At 44.7% G+C, this 18102-nt stretch overlaps 1 protein-coding gene across 1 annotated transcript in view; it reads right to left on the reverse strand.

Moving 5' to 3' along the window:
* The window catches only part of cog3 (component of oligomeric golgi complex 3), an 84078-nt gene that overhangs the window by 59327 nt on the left and 6649 nt on the right, over nt 1-18102 (reverse strand). Inside the window, exons 2-3 of the mRNA XM_063051156.1 lie at nt 6588-6734; nt 694-755 (exon numbers count right to left, since the gene is read on the reverse strand). Coding sequence (XP_062907226.1) covers nt 694-755; nt 6588-6734 — 209 coding nt within the window. The remainder of the gene's footprint in view (nt 1-693; nt 756-6587; nt 6735-18102) is intronic.

An 18102-nucleotide genomic window follows, 5' to 3' on the forward strand; every position in this document is an offset into this window, starting at 1 on the left:
TCGACTTCCAGCAGATGTTACTATCTACTAAATGAAACACACAAACAAATATATAATGGACGTCCTAATGTCGAAGACTAATTGCTTAACAATGCTGTAATGAGCAATGAACAGCTGTGAACTTACAATTAGTGAGATCAGTAATTAGAGATAACAAGAACCCAAATCAGGGAAGAGATAATAAGGATTCTCAGCCTGTACTGCAGCCAAATGAGCTTTCTGCTCTGATTTCTACTGTATAGATAATGTTCACGCATGCATTGTCAGCCACCAACGTTGTTTCTCAGAAAATGCCTGGTATTCATGTTCTTTATTCAAAATATTCAAAAACCTGTTTTATCCAATAAATCCCACTTGAAATACTAAGTAAAATGCATTACGGATTATGCATTCAACATACATTAGGACAAAGTGTAGAGACCAAGTACATTGGGATGGTCTGATCTTAAACTGAGACTGACAGAAGTGAGGCCAATTGTTTCCCTCAAGCGTCTGGTGTAAGACACTATACAAGTACTGGTTTCAGAAAGCTAACTGCTGCCGCCCAGCAGGCTTCTCAATCACTTGTTAAATGCCCCTTGAGGAGTAAATCGTGAAGAGAATTTAATTTCCAGGAAAAAGAAATTAGCTTAACGCTTCCAAATCTCCAAATCCCACTGCTGTTATGTGATATTTTCCAAATTGAATAACTACCTGTATTTTAATTCCTCATCTTGATCCATTTGCGTCTGAATTTTGGAGAAACAGGAAAAGAACTGCAGGAACAAAGAGAGAGAGAAGTAATTAATGAGCTAACAGGGCGATTTGTGATGCCTTTCACAAATACTCTGCTGAGAAATTATGCACAAAAGTGTGTGCAAGAAGGAACCAAGAGCAATAAACAATCTGCTGGAGGAACACACAAATGCTGCAGGAACTCAGCAGGCCAGGCAGCAACTATGAAGAAAAATGGACAGTCAATGTTTTAGGTCAACTCTTCATTTGGTGCAGTCTATTGTGTCTCAAGTCTGCTGGGGGAAAAAAATCAGTTCCAATGCAGGGTTTTGACCCAAATTGTTGACAAATCTTTCACTTCACAGTTGTTGCTTGACCTGCTGATTTGCTGCTCTAGGCTCAGCAACGGTAGTCTTGAGTCACCAAACTCTTTCACAGAGCTGGTGCTATGTCATGGCTCCCATAATTTCTTTTTGTGATATAAAGGAGGAATGTACGACTTGGGCTGATCTTTTTTTCTGTCTGCATCTTGATGCATCCAGACATGGAAAGAGAATCATCTACAATGGTTTCACTGCAAACACCCACAATGTTCTTGTCCTTGGAGAAACATCCTGGTTTTTTCTTCTGTATACGACTCAAAACAAAATGTTGAAACATTTTCAGTCAACATTATGTCAAGCAGCACAGCAGTGCAGTGCAGAAGCCTTACAGTCATCTCTCGCAATCCTTCCACTGCTTCCAGTTCAGCACACTGCTTACCTCTCCCACATCCTTTCTCCTCCAGTGGTTAGTGGAAGGAGAAATTTCCTCTGATGAACTTTGGTGGCAGGCAAAACCTCATTCTTAAGCAACAGATTCCTTGTCCTGCAATGAGCAGGACATGGTTGAACCAAACCAATTACAATGGTTCTAATTTATAGCCATCAGTTTCTTTATTTGAAAGAGGAATGAGGTAGAATACAAAGCAGGAAACTACAGACAACTTGGCTTAACACCTACCATATATCACAAATCATTATTAATACGCAGAAAATTCAAGTAATTTAGCAAAGCCAACATGGCTTTGTGAAATGTTTTCGTTAAAAGTTTTGCAAAACTACGAATGTTAAGGGCTAGACACAAAAGGAACAACTGTGGTGACCCACTTTCTGTCACACACGAACCGGTTCACAACAGCACGCGCAGGCAGAGGGCCAGCCCCAAAAAGGGTGCCAGGCCATCTTCACCAGCAGGGGAAAAAACCCGTGCGCGGAAAGGGTCTGGGAATATGCATTCCCCACAGCAATCCCGCCCCAGGGAGGGCGGGAACGGGAAGGCTTTAAAGCAGGCCGCGAAGTTTGAATAAATCTCTTTCATCGCAACTCTAACTCACCGACTCCATGTGGTTATTCTAGCACTGTGTGTAGCACACCGCTACAATTGGTGACCCCAACGGCCCAAACAATATTTGGACCAGAGATGACCAACGCTGCATCTGTTCATGCAGTTTCGTTAAAACTGCCAAGCTTCTGGACGCTGCCACCCCAATTATGGTTCGAACAAGCAGAAGTACAATTCCACATTCGGCGGATAACCTCGGAGTCCACTCGCTACTACTACGTGCTGAGCTCACTCGACCAGGAGACTGCTGCACAAGTTGAGGAGTTTATACAGTCGCCCCCGGAGGATGGCAAATACACAGCATTCAAAGCCCTGCTTAGAAGGACTTTCGGACTCTCACGGCACGAACGAGCACGCCGCTTAATGCACCTGGATGGTTTGGGAGACAGGCCGCCGTCAGCATTAATGAACGAGATGCTGGCCCTGGCTGAAGGACACAAACCCTGCCTCATGTTTGAGCAGGCGTTCCTAGAGCAACTGCCCGAGGACATATGCCTGCTGCTGTCCGACATAGATTTCAGCAACCCCCAGGAGGTGGCGGCCCGAGCAGATGTGCTGTGGAATGCCAGGAAAGAGAGAGGGGCATCCGTCGCACAGATCACCAAGCCGCGTGCCCAACGACAGACCAGACCAGGCCCGGCAGCAGAGCCTACAAAACCCGGCGACGGGAGTGAGGAGCCCAACGAACAATGGTGTTTCTACCACCAGCGGTGGGGCACAGAGGCCCGCCGCTGCAGACCACCTTGCAAATTCCCGGGAAACGCCAGGGCCAGCCTCCTGTACGTCTGGGACAAGCAGTCAGGACGTCGCTTTTTGGTCGACACTGGAGCGGAGATCAGCGTCTTACCTCCAACGAGTTACGACACCCGCAACAGAGAACCGGGACCCACCCTGAGGGCCGCTAATGGCAGCACAATACGAACCTACGGCACCCGCACGGTGTGGCTACAGTTCAGCTCCAGCCGGTTCACGTGGGACTTCACACTGGCTGCCGTGGCCCAACCACTCCTGGGGGCAGATTTTCTAAGAGCCCACAGCCTGCTGGTCGACCTGCAAGGGAAGCGATTAGTCCACGCCAAGACTTTTCAAACGTTCTCCCTGGGTGAAGCACAGTTGCCAGCCCCACACCTGGACTCCATCACGCTGTCTGACGACGAATTCACCAGGGTCCTGGCGGATTTCCCATCAGTACTGACACCGCAGTTCATGGCAGCCATGCCCAGACACGGAGTACAGCACCACATCCCGACCCAGGGACCACCCCTCCACGCCCGTGCTCGAAGGCTTCCCCCGGACAAGCTCCGACTGGCGAAGGAGGAATTCAAGAAGATGGAGGAATTGGGGATCATACGACGGTCCGACAGCCCATGGGCCTCCCCCCTTCACATGGTGCCCAAGGCAACGGGGGGTTGGAGACCATGCGGTGACTACCGCAGACTGAACGAGGCTACAACGCCAGACCGCTACCCTGTGCTGCACATTCAAGACTTCGCAGCAAACCTACACGGCGCAAGGACCTTTTCCAAGGTAGACCTCGTCCGGGGATACCATCAAATCCCTGTACACCCCGACGACATCCCCAAAACAGCACTTATCACCCCGTTCGGACTTTTTGAATTCCTCCGAATGCCGTTTGGTCCAAAGAATGCCACACAGACTTTCCAGCGGCTAATGGACACGGTGGGAAGCAACCTGGACTTTGCATTCATCTATTTGGACGACATCCTCATAGCCAGCAGTAGTCATCAGGAGCATATGTCCCACCTCCGCCAGCTCTACTCCCGCCTGAGCGAATTCGGCCTTACAATCAACCCGGCCAAATGCCAGTTCGGACTCGACACCATCAACTTTCTGGGCCACAGGATTACTAAAAACGGGGCAACCCTGCTGCCCGCCAAGGTAGACACGGTCCGCAACTTCCCTCGACCCAACACAATCAAAGGCCCGCAGGAATTCGTAGGTATAGTGAATTTCTACCACCGTTTCCTCCCCTCAGCAGCCCGAACCATGCGACCCCTGTTCACTCTAATGTCGGGTAAGGGCAAGGACATTACCTGGAACGACGAGGCCACAACCGCTTTCGTTAAAACCAAAGAAGCCTTAGCAAACGCCGCGATGCTAGTGCACCCCAGAACGGACGTTCCTACTGCCCTCACGGTGGACGCATCCAACACAGCAGTCGGTGGAGTGCTGGAACAACTCATTGAGGGTCGCTGGCAACCCCTGGCGTTCTTCAGCAAACACTTACAACCACCCGAACTCAAATACAGTGCTTTCGACCGGGAGCTATTGGCACTATACCTGGCAATCCGGCATTTCAGGTACTTCTTAGAAGGTAGGTCCTTCACCGCGTTCACAGACCACAAATCGCTTACCTTTGCGTTCACTAAGGTGTCCGACCCCTGGTCGTCCCGCCAGCAGCGACATCTGTCCTACATCTCCGAGTACACGACGGACATCCGGCATGTCTCTGGAAAGAACAATGTTGTGGCGGACGCACTTTTCAGACCTACCATACAGGCCCTGTCCCAGGGGGTGGACTATGCAGCGCTGGCAGAGGCACAGCAGGCAGACGCTGAGATCCCCAGTTACAGGACTGCAGTCTCCAGTTTGCAGCTCCAAGACCTCCCCGTAGGTCCAGGTGAGAGGACCCTACTATGTGACGTAGCTACCGGCCAACCCCACCCCGTCCTCCCAGCAGCCTGGCGCCGGCGGATTTCGAGTCCATTCACAACTTAGCGCACCCCTCCATCAGGACAACCGTCCGGCTGGTCGCCAACAGGTTCGTGTGGTATGGACTTCGTAAGCAGGTCAGTGAATGGGCCAAAATGTGTATGCAGTGCCAAACGGCCAAGGTGCAGCGGCACACCAAGGCTCCACTGCAGCGGTTCGAACCCACCCGCCGGAGGTTCGACCACATTCAAGTGGATATCGTGGGGTCCCTGCCAGTGTCGCGAGGAGCGCGGTACCTCCTAACTATGATAGACCGGTTCACCAGATGGCCAGAGGCGGTCCCGCTCAGCGACACCACCTCCGAATCCTGCGCCCGAGCACTGATCGCAACCTGGGTAGCACGCTTTGGGGTACCGGCCCACATTACCTCCGACAGGGGCGCCCAGTTCACCTCCAGCCTGTGATCGGCTATGGCCAGCCTTTTAGGAACACAGCTACACCACACAACTGCCCACCACCCACAGTCGAACGGACTAGTGGAGCGCTTCCACCGTCACCTGAAATCAGCTCTCATGGCCCGCCTGGAGGGGCCTAACTGGGTGGACGAACTTCCCTGGGTCCTGCTCGGAATCCGCACGGTGCCCAAGGAGGAGCTACACACCTCGTCGGCCGAGTTGGTGTACGGCACACCCCTGGTAGTCCCAGGAGAGTTCATACCAGCCCCAAGGGGGCAAGAGGAAGAACCCACAGCAATCCTGGACAGACTACGTGAGAGGCTCGGTAACCTGGCCCCCATCCCCACTTCACAGCACGGACAACGCCCGACCTGCGTACCCAAAGACCTGTAGAACTGTAAGTTTCTTTTTGTACGACAGGGCAGACACCGGGCACTGCTACAGCGGCCCTACGAGGGGCCGTTTAAGGTGATCAGGAACAACGGGTCCACGTTCGTGCTGGACATTGGGGGGAGAGAGGAGGTTTTCACGGTGGACCGACTCAAACCAGCCCATGTGGACCGGTCCAGGCTCAGGCACCGCGGTGCAGGGGCAGACATCCCAAACAGAGGCCGATCTAGACTGTGGATATTGGGGGAGGTATCACCGGTTCTGGGGGGGGTTATGTGGTGACCCACTTTCTGGCACCCACGAACCGGCTCACAACAGCACGTGCAGACAGAGGGCCGGCCCCAAAAAGGGCACCAGGCCATCTTCACCAGCAGGGGGAAAATCCCGCGCATGGAAAGGGTCTGGGAATATGCATTCCCCACAGCAGTCCCGCCCCAGGGAGGGTGGGAACGGGAAGGCTTTAAAGCAGGCCGCGAAGTTTGAATAAATCTCTTTCATCGCAACTCTAACTCACCGACTCCGTGTGGTTATTCTAGCACTGTGTGTAGCACACCGCTACACAATCTTCATGAAAACAACTTGTTGGTTTAAATAAATTGGGATTGATAAACCCAAATTCTCAGATTATAATTATTTAAACAACTATAATGACTCATTAGTCTTAAACAGAAAACCTCAGCTGTTGTAATTTAAAAAGAGAAATGAAATTCTCATTTCCGAATATCTTTTACCTGAGGACAGAAAGTGAGAACTTCAGGAGCTCATATAAAAGAGAAAGAATGAAGTTCTCTCAGAAATTCATTTCTACTTAACAGTATGGGACATTGGTATAATAGAATTTATCATAGAATTATGCATTACATGTAGTGAACATATTTTAGATTTTTCCCCCTCATATTATGTTGGAATTAAAACTAAAACTGATTGTTCAAATTCATTTCCTAAAGTTCAAAGAACCAATTTTGTTGTTACCTGTTGGGCAGTTTCAATTTTCTCATTTTCCATGTTCAAGGCAGTAAAACCTTTGAGAAGAACATCCTCAGTGGATTCAGGAACTGCAGCAGTAAGAGGGACAGTGATGGATCGGGATGTCAGGCTGCAAAGATCCTCAATTGGCAACTAAAAGATAAAGAAGCAGAAACGTTACTGTTGGTTTGGTTTTATCCATAGTAATTATGAGTGTATCAGCTTAATGGAGCTTTTCCCAGACCACAGCCCATTATGATCAGTTATTCAACAGGAATTTGTGAAGTAACGGGGGAAAATGGTGATTAAGATATAGCTCCATACTGCATGGTTGATTATTAGTGTCCCAGGTAACTAACCGTGACAAATATCTACCACATCACAAGTACAAAGGTGGCCTGCAATATTCAGATATTTTGAAAACTGCACAGACTATTAACACTGACTTCAGTCATAGTTAGTTCTGAAGCTGAATTCGAACTGGTTGCCTGCACTTCAGCACAGCAGCATCTCCACTTCCTGAGGAGACTGAGGGGAGCAAGACCCCCCCCCCGACCTTAAGCAATCTTTACAGGAGCACCCGACCAGCTGCATCACCTTCTGGTACAGGAATTGCATGGCATCTGACCGCAGGACCCTACAAAGGATTGAGACGATCGTTGGGGTCTCTCTTCCACCCATCTGAGATATTTATCAGGAACACTGTTGGGGTTTTTTTTTCTTTTGGGGTTTTTTTTTCTTTTTTTTCCATTGATATATATAAAATTTAGTATACTATTATGTTATCTTGGTTTCTTATGTTTAAATTACATTGTTTGTAGTATTTTCTTTTTGGTATTGATATCTTTTGGAATTTTATTATACTTTAACATTGTATTAATGTTTATATGGCTTACCTTTTTTGTATACTTACTCAATAAAAAGATTTAAAAAGAAAGAAAGGAACACTGCACACGCAGGGCCTTTAGGATTGTCAAGAATCCCTCCTACCTGTCCCAGAATTTCTTTGACTCCCTACCATTGGGCAGGAGGTACAGCAGTATTGAGACAACACTGTTAGGAGTTTTCCCCTGGGCTGTGAACCTGCTGAACTCCCTGCCACCACCCAGGTCTCATCACTTATGGAGCACCAATAGCATAGATATTGTTTACCTTTTAACCTGTCATAAATGTACTGTATGTTAAATATCAATCTTTGGGAATAAATTTTTTTATTTGTTGATTTATTTGTGGTAATTTGTGTTGCGTGAGTTATATGTTCTGCATTGTGCACCTTTGTCTGGAGGAATGTTGTTTTGTTTGACTATATACATGTATTCGGTTGAAAGACAATAAACTTAAAAAAGCATCTAGTGCTTCCCCGGTGTATATAATGAATAAACTCTTCCTAGGCTTCCTTCCGGGTACAGGTATCAATTACAACCAACGTTTCGATGACAAACTCTGCTATCTTTTTCAGGGATGATTCATCTGGTCCATTTTATTGCATCTACGAGTGAACTGCATTACTTTACCAAAGTGTCAAGGATACTCAGGCATACTGGACAAATTTTCAAAATGGGTAGAAGTTATTCCAGCAAGGAAAGCCACTGCCACACAACAAAAACTCTGACCATGAATTCCAAGATTGGGATTGCCATGTCACATCAACTCTGACCAAGGAACACATTTCACTGGGAGCGTTTGTCAGGAATTATGTTGACTGATGAACACTGAGCGGTCTGTTCATTGCCCACGTCACCCCAAGTCATCAGGACAAGTGGACAAATGAATGGAATTATCAGACATAGACTAAGTATCATGGAGAAGATGTGCCATGACTTGCAGCTCTTCCAATGGTCTTACGTAGCACCAGAGCAACCCCAGCAAAATTCAACTCTAGGTACTATCAGGACATCTATGTCACTGGCGGGAGCCTTCAAGCTCAGAGAGGCTGATGTACACATTATGGCAGGCAGTTGAGCTAACTATTGTGTGAAATTAACCCAAACTGCTTCTCAACAAGTTTCTGCCGCTTGGAGTGATCCAACTGGAGAACACACCCTGATTACTGGTGAGAGGGTCCTGATTAAAACCCCATGAGGAGCCACTGGGAGCTCAATGGGAAGGTCCTTATCAAGCACTGTTAATTACTAACTTAGCAGTAAAGGTAGAAGGTAAGTAGACACAGGTCAGTCACTGCAAGTGAACTAAAGTGGTACCTGACTAGGACAACAAGCACTGTGGTTAACATGCTAGTAACCTCTAACTCAGTGCCTGAGCTGCTGGGCCTCGGTAAGCACATCACTAACCAGTCGGAAGACTTCAGAGTCCACAGAAACTCTTCTTCTGCTTCAGATTCTACTATCTGCAGTCTTTCGTGCGCTCAAATAATTTTAAACAGTTAAATACAATTGGCCAAAACATGTTTATTATCATTGAGAAATGTAAAAATAAAAGTGCTTGTAATGTGAACAGTTAGTTTGAGCCTCCTGTCCTTGATCTGTGCCCTTTCTGGGAACTTTATAAAGTCCTTCCTTTATGGAATATAGTTCTCTGGAAATGACAATTTACTGCTTTAAATGCTAGCAGTTACATTGTTCATCTTCATAGCTTTCAATGTGCTCCCCAAAATGACTGTAGCTAGTTCTCCTTTGTACTCATATCTTACTTGGTTTAGATTCAAGAAATTAGTTTCTCCATGACTTTCAAACCCAATGTACAATTCTATTATGTTACAATCGCTCTTTCCAAAGGGAATCAGAATCAGATTTAATATCACCGGTATACGTCGTGAAATCATGAAATTTGTTGTTATACAGCAGCAGTACATAGTAATAAAACTATCAATTATGTTAAGTTAAATAAGTGCAAAAAGAGAAAAAAAAATAGTGAGGTAGTGTTCAGAGGTTCAATGCCCATTCAGAAATCGAACGGCAGAGAAGAGGCTGTTCCTGAATCACCGAGTGTGTATCTCCTTCCTGATGGTGGCAATGAGAAGAGGGCATGTCCTGGGTGATGGGGGTCCGTAATGATGGATGCTGCCTTTTTGAGGCACAGCTCCTTGAAGATGTCCAGGATGCAGGGGACTTCACAACTTACTTCAACCCTCTGCAGTGCCTCCCACCCCACACCAGACGGTGATGCAGCCAGTTACAATGCTCTCCATGGTACATCTGCAGAAGATTACCAGTGTCCTTTTTATACAAGATTATCAATTAACCCTTTAGCAACAATATCAAAAATTTTCTTTTCCCTAGTTGGGTCCTCAGCATTTTGATCCAGAAAACTGCCTTGTACAGCTCTGATTTAACTTGCCTGCTGTACAGGCAGATTGAAGTCCCCCGCAGCTACAGGACTAACTATTACATGTTCCCAACTTCACAACTTATACTTCATTCAGTACTATAACTACTTGGTGGCCAATAAATAACTCCGACCGACACTTGCAACCCTTCGCATTTTGCATTTTTGAGATTCTAATTGTATAACATGGTCTGTTTATTATCAGATCACTGACCTCATCCCTTATTAATAGCGATACCCCACCTCCTTTTCCATTTTGCCTGTCCTTTTTAAACACCCTTGAACATTAAGCTCCCAGATTTGGTCACCCTGGAAACATACTTAAGTAACTATAAATCATACCCATTTCTATTTATGCCACTAATTTATTTACAGTACTTCAGGAAGTTGATAGTGTTGAACTACCAGATTTTCTGAACCAATGTTTGCTGCCCATACCACTAGATTCCAGTTCTTGTTACACAGTGGCATAAAAAATTAATAGTAAATCTGGTGAGTTTAAAGCAGAGGTCCACAACCCTTATTATGCCATGGACCCCCACCATTAACTGAGGGAACCCCTGGTCTAAAGGGTGCAGAAAAATGAGCCCTGGTGAGTTTAAAATTTCCAGCGAACCCCTCGAGTTTCAAAGGAGGAGAGGGAACGGAACTTGACAGTTTGAGCTGTCAAACATTCTGGATCCTGTCTCTGACGATAAACCTACCCACTCTTCTGACCGATGATGTGTGTGATCCTGAAGCTAGTCACATAACTGATATAATGAATGGCAGGTAATGCCTGACCAATCTAATGAATGTCTTATTGAGTGAGCCAGTCAGATTATGGATTAATGGAATTCTACTGCACTTTGTTATAAATTGTGCAAGCATTCAGATATAGCACCTGAAGGCAACACTCATCATCAAAGATCCCTTCCATCTGCAACATGCCTCTTCCTTGTAGCTACAGGAGGTACAGAAGCCTGAAGTCCCACACCACCAGCTTCACGAAGAGCTACAGCACTTTCCTTCAGCCAGTCGGTTCTTGAATTAACCAGCATGACTCTAATCGCTACCTCAGTACAGCAATACTAATACCACTTCGCACTACAACTTACTTTTAAAAAATCTAATTTTGACCTTTTTTGTAAAAATCATGTATAACTTACGGTTAATTCATATTTTTTTCTTGTGATAGTGCTTTGAGGATGCCATGCGCCATGATGCGGCTGTATATTCTCACATACACTGTGCACGTGATAATAAGTTCGACCTGACTCGATTAGATATGAACATTTTTCAATCCCATTTGCAGCTTCTTTTTATTTCTGCTGCTTACTCATTTCTTTAATGCTTTTCCAACTTCAGTCTCCTGCTTCTGAACTGAAAATCATAACCTCACTGTTTGGGAACTGATAAAGCTGGGCTCCAGGCATCTCATATTATTCTGCTTCTATTACCATGGAATGAGAGGAACATGACAAAATAGAGTCCTTTAAGCCTGCTCCATCACTCAGTCCAATTATGGCTGTTCGTTAGCTTGATTCTACTTACTTAACTATTTTGTGCAATGTAGCTTGATACTTTTTATCTATTAAGAATTTGGAGTTCTCAGTCCTGATTATTTCAAATCAGCCATCTTCTCAGGAAAATGGACCACTGCAAATTGTGTCAAAAGTTCTCCCTGATTACAGTTTTAAATCCATCTCCAATTGAGGATTATGTCACCATACATCTCTATGTCAGAGAAATGGCTTCTTTGTGCACTGTAAGTAGACCTTTGGGAAATCACTCTAGGTGGAATGATTGCTACTATTTTGATTCATCTCTAGAGGCAATTATGAATGAAGAATAAATACTCTAATTAATAAACACATTAATCATCCCCCTTCACATAATAAAAGACATTTCCTAGATCCCACCATGAAGGACGTTATCAAGAAGCGATGCCTGAAGAAGGCAGCAATCATCATTGAGGAGCGTCATCACCTAAGGGATGTCCTTTTCTCACTACTATTGGCAGGGAGGTGGGACCAGAGCCCGAAAACCCACACTAAGTGATTCAGAAACAGTTTGATCACATTTGACATTGTGTCGCCTGCCCATCCCACACGAGCCATCTGTTGTCGGCTCCCAACCAACACATATTCCACTCTCCCCTCCTCACAGTCCCCCACCCCGCTCTCATGACTATACCCCTCCCCCACAAAACCACCACGGTGGGCTTCATGGCTGAACAGGTGAGAAGACAGCTGAAACGTCTCAAACCGAGCAAGGCTGCAGGACCGGATGGTGTCAGTACCAGGGTGCTCAAAGCCTGTGCCCCTCAGCTATGTGGAGTACTTCGCCATGTATTCAACCTGAGCCTGAGGCTCCGGAGGGTTCCTGTACTGTGGAAGACGTCCTGCCTCGTCCCTGTGCCGAAGATGCCACACCCCAGAGGCCTCAATGAGTACAGACCAGTGGCATTGACCTCCCACATCATGAAGACCCTGGAGAGACTTGTTCTGGAGCTGCTCCAGCCTATGGTTAGGCCACACTTAGATCCCCTCCAGTTCGCCTACCAGCCCCGACTAGGAGTTGAGGATGCCATCGTCTACCTGCTGAACTGTGTCTATGCCCACCTGGACAAGCCAGCGAGCACCGTGAGGGGCATGTTCTTTGACTTCTCCAGTGCGTTCAACACCATCCGCCCTGCTCTGCTGGGGGAGAAGCTGACAGCGATGCAGGTGGATGCTTCCCTGGTATCATGGATTCTTGATTACCTGACTGGCAGACCACAGTACGTGTGCTTGCAACACTGTGTGTCTGACAGAGTGATCAGCAGCACTGGGGCTCCACAGGGGACTGTCTTGTCTCCCTTTCTCTTCACCATTTACACCTCGGACTTCAACTACTGCACAGAGTCTTGTCATCTTCATAAGTTTTCTGATGACTCTGCCATAGTTGGATGCATCAGCAAGGGAGATGAGGCTGAGTACAGGGCTACGGTAGGAAACTTTATCACAAGGTGTGAACAGAATTATTTGCAGCTTAATGTGAAAAAGACTAAGGAGCTGGTGGTAGACCTGAGGAGGGCTAAGGTACCGGTGACTCCTGTCAGTGTGGACATGGTAGAGGATTACAAACACCTGGGGATATGAATTGACAATAAACTGGACTGGTCAAAGAACACTGAGGCCGACTACAAGAAGGGACGGAGCCATCTTTATTTCCTGAGGAGACTGAGGTCCTTTAACATCTGCCGGACGATGCTGAGGATGTTCTACGAGTCTGTGGTGGCCAGTGCTATCATGTTTGCTGTTGTGTGCTGGGGCAGCAGGCTGAGGGTAGCAGACACCAACAGAATCAACAAACTCATTCGTAAGGCCAGTGATGTTGTGGGGATGGAACTGGACTCTCTCACGGTGGTGTCTGAAAAGAGGATGCTGTCTAAGTTACATGTTATCTTGGACAATGTCTCCCATCCACTACATAATGTACTGGGTGGGCACAGGAGTACATTCAGCCAGAGACTCATCCCACCGAGATGCAGCACTGAGCGTCATAGGAAGTCATTCCTGCCTGTGGCCATCAAACTTTACAACTCCTCCCTTAGAGGGTCAGACACCCTGAGCCGATAGGCTGGTCCTGGACTTATTTCATAATTTACTGGCATAATTTACACATTACTATTTAACTATTTATGGTTCTATTACTATTTATTATTTATGGCGCAACTGTAACGAAAACCAATTTCCCCCGGGATCAATAAAGTATGACTATGACTATTTCTGAATGGTCCATGAATCCATGAACAGTGTGATTATTTGAAAGAGCTCTCCAATTGGATTCACTTGCTTGCAATTCAAAGTTCAAAGTACATGTATTATCAAAGTATGTATATATTATACAAACTTGAGATTTGTCTCCTTACAAAGAAAACTAAAAGACCCCATTGAAAAACTGTCAATCACCCAATGAGCAGAGAGGAAACAAAATGGCACCAACAATAAAAATGGCATTGAGAACAAAAGTGAGTCCTCAGACACAAAGCCCAGAGCAGTCACATCCTCAGATCTACAGACGAGCAAATGCTGCGAAGCCCACAGATACGAAACCTGGAACAGGCCACAGTATTAACCTCGGTTCAGTGGAGAATTCCCCAACTCTCTCCAAATGTTTCCTTTCAAAATAAGTGTGCATTCCATTCTCTCCACAATTCTATGATTGAATATATTTCAATCCAGACCACAACAGTAGCCTTGTTACATTTTTTAAATGAATAGAGAATCATTACTAACTGTAGTCTATAATCAAGTAGGATACAGCAAACCAGAGCAATGGTTTTAATTTCTAGCCATACTATGTTACATTATAATTTCTCCTGGGGATATATTCCCACTTTGCTATCCTAAACCATCTAAGGCGGCGGCAACATTCCTGGACAAAAGCCGTGGGTCTTCACTGAATTCATCAGTCAGTAAGGAAGCATTTCAAGTACGTAGGATGTTAAATACAACAGGAATTCAGGATAGGACACGGGGATAGATACTGAAATTAAACCCCTTTACTTCTATTTCTCACAATAATTGAATCCGAGTTTTCCAAAGTGAGCAAAAAATATTACCCAACATGCTGAGTTAGCCGCTTGATAACTAAGCCCTCCAATCGAACAGAAAACCACAGGTTATCAGTGTCTAATGTTGAGCTGACAAAAGACAAATAAAATTTCTTTACCCAGATGACACAGATAGGGACGTGGTGTCATGTTCACTTGTGTTGGGAGAGATCCCACCAAGCTGTCCAATCTCCTTGCACAGGCAGCAAGCCAACACGTGTGTCAGCATCATGGAACAGCTGCAGAGACTAAAAATGCTGTCCAAACATAAATAGCTCTGACCTTGAACATTTACCAGGCTCTGCTGCATTGTAGTATGGACATAAGGACAGCAAGGTAACAGAGTGGTCAACACGATGCTTTACAGTACCAGTGACCTCGGTTCAATTCCCGCTGCTCTCTGTAAAGAGTTTGTATATTCTCCCCATAACCACGTGGGGTTCCTCCGGGTGCTCCAGTTTCCTTCCACACGTCCAAAGACAAGTTGGTAGATTAATTGGTCATTGTAAATTGTCCTGTGGTAAAATCAGGGGTTACTGGGTGGTGCAGCTGGAAGGGCCTATTATACACTGTATCTCAACATGTAAATAAATCACAATAAAAGTTTGTCTTAAGTTGATAAAATGTTGCTATTAATCGTTACACAGTTCATAATCGGGAACCAGCCCTTTTCATGTTTTTATAATGTTTCATAATTAGCTCATTATTTCTTTGATCTGATATTGCTTCAACATGCATATTCAAACGTTCCACAGTGCACACAGTGTTAGAGGAGGTTATACTTTAAATACAATTCGAATCTTCAGTGATAATTAATCATTTTAATGACTCTATGCTTTCGAGCTGGGTTGAAGAGTCTGTTCCCATGCTGTGCGGAGGTTAGAATCTAATAGTTCTATTTCAACTCTGACATAGTGGTGACTGGTGAGCTGCCTTTTTGAACTTCAGCGTCTCTACGCTAAAAATATTTTCAATTTTTGGGTGAAACAAAAACTAAGCGGAGTAAAACAGAGCAGGGCAAACAAAAAATGACAACAGGCTGTTCTTCTTTCCGATGAAAGGTCACTGACCAGAACTGCTGTTTCTCTTTCTATAAATGCTGACTCTTTCTATCAATTAGTTTCATATAAAGGAAGGCAGGGTTTTAACACACGAGCAGACTGATCATAGTTCAGAGCAGAAGAAAAACTGAGGGAAAAGAATGCAACAAACAAAATAAGAATCCAAAAATATTCTGTAGAAACACAAAAAAGGAAAGCTCTGTAAGCGAGGTGAGGCTGAGTAAGAACCAAAGAGGGAATCTACTGATGGGGAAGAAGATGTGACTAAAGTACAAGGTGAATACTTGACATCACTCTTTACCAAGGAGGATAACACTGAAGACACACAAGAGTAGGGTGCTCTGAGATTAAAATCGGAAAAAACTGATGGTAGAAATTGGCAATCTGTAACTATAAAACAGATAATTTAACTTGTGTAGTGGGAAAAACAGGAAAAATTATCAAGGGCAGGATGAGCAGCTTTCAAGTGTGGATTGAGTAACAAATCTATGCTCAATTTCTCAAAAGGCAAATTGTGGCTAACTAGATTGACAAACTGTTTGATAAGGTATCTGAGAGGTAATGAGAGAAAAATAATTGACATGAGGATGGCTTTTCTCTCATTAACTCCCAAAAATATTTGATGAGGTGCCACATTAAGATTGAAAGCCATGGTATAGAAGAACATTTGGCAAGATGGAGAGAAAATTAGCTAAGCTTCAAGAAACACTGTGAGAGGCTGTTAATAAGACTGAAGAACCAGGAATCTGTAATAGAACCACTGCTGCTTAATAAACTTGCAGAATAATGATTACACTTGTATTTGACAGAACTGAGTGGTGTAGTAAACTAAGGAGGGTAGTAACAGACTTCCAGAAGATCCAGACAGGGCTGGTGGAATGAGCAGAAAGGTGGAAAATTAATCTCAATGTTCAGAATTGTGAAGCATTCCAGATCAGTAGGAAGACTAGCAGCCAATACAAAGTTGAGGACAACATTTTAAAAAGGAATACAAGAAAATATGCATAGGTTGTTGAAAATGGAAGTATTTTTACCTTTACAAATGGCTACAACAGTAAGCAAGTCAAGAAGAACCTTAAAATATTTTAAGCAACAACTCTAGCAATGTCTGATCCTGGATGCCACCTAGGGAAGATTTGAAAGGTCTGGATAGAGTGCTGAAAAGCTTTCTCAAAGTGACTTAAGGATGAGGGAGTTTAGTTATATGAAAGCTGGGTTGTTTGCCATTGGAAATGGATAAGCTGTGAGAGGACATGACAGAGATATTTAAAATAATGAAGGATATAGACAGAGTAGACAGAGAGCAGGAAACTGTCCCCCTGGACAGAGAGATCAAGGCCCAGGAAACACAGAATAAAGGTGGTTGGCAAAAAAAAGTAAGAGAAACATGAGGTTATTTTAATGAACCAAGTTATCTCGAATATACTCTAAATAGAGGGAGATTAAATTGTGTGCTCAAAGGAAGCTAAATAAAATATTTGCAGAGATATGAGGAGAGAATGGGCAAGTGGTACTAGATGGATGTCTCTCTCATGGAGTCAATATCTACTACAACAAGCAAAAAAAAATTAGGTATTATTTGTATTTGCATTAGTTGTCTGTCCTTGATTCCATTGCATTCCTGTTATCCACTGTGAATGCCCACAGGAAAATGAGTATACGGTGTGGAAAATGAATCTCGGTGGGAATATATGGTGTGACAGAGGGTAACTGCAGATAACACATTTCCATGCCAACTAGGATGCACCTTTTAAGATTCACTTCATTAATCAGTGCTGCTTCTATATTTATCACTGTAACTGTGAACAACACTAGGGCACAGGGGAAGGAGTTTGGCACATGATTCAGGGAAACATTTCTCAATCTTATGACTAGGGGTCGTGATCCTACCCCACTGAGCCAATGAGCAGCAGGTAAAACAAATCTTACAAGCAGGGATTAAACTACAAATCCAATAGATCAAAATTCTGCAGCTTGGAAGAGATGCAAAGCTGCTTCAGTTAAATGAAGTAGGCATTAAACTATAGCATTTTAAGGGAACACAAATGCATGAGCTGAGTAATGGCCAGAGAACAGCTCCCTAACCAGAGGGATCTATAACGAGAGTGTATACCCTTACAGTAAGGGACTGTGAGATTTAGTGGAATTAAAGGAAGAATCTTTTTCAAAGGGTGGTTAAAATTGAAACACAACTGATGCTCTCACTACACTTAAAAAACATCATGACATAGAAAGTTACAAGCCAAGTGCTGGAAAATAGGATGGATGTTGCTTTGACGAAGGACAAATGGTTCAAGAGCCACTGCACCATAAAGCATATTCCACGAGTCTGTAATGCAACACAATAATTGCACTCCCCATCTGATCAAAATTTATGCTATGATACACAAAGAAAGCAGTTACAGCCCAGCCAATTTGGGAAGATGGCTCTCTTCAATCTGAATGTGGACTAACAAAGCCCATGCTTGCTTTGGTAGAATTGAAATTAAGCCCGGGGTCTTGTCAAGTCAGCCTTCTGTTCCTGTATTAGAATTTGCCAAAAGGAAAACTCAGCATACCCTATCAAAGTGCAAAAATACCACCAGACTGCATTCTG

This window comes from Mobula hypostoma, chromosome 6 (assembly GCF_963921235.1).
Source record: "Mobula hypostoma chromosome 6, sMobHyp1.1, whole genome shotgun sequence".
Lineage (NCBI taxonomy): Eukaryota > Metazoa > Chordata > Chondrichthyes > Myliobatiformes > Myliobatidae > Mobula > Mobula hypostoma.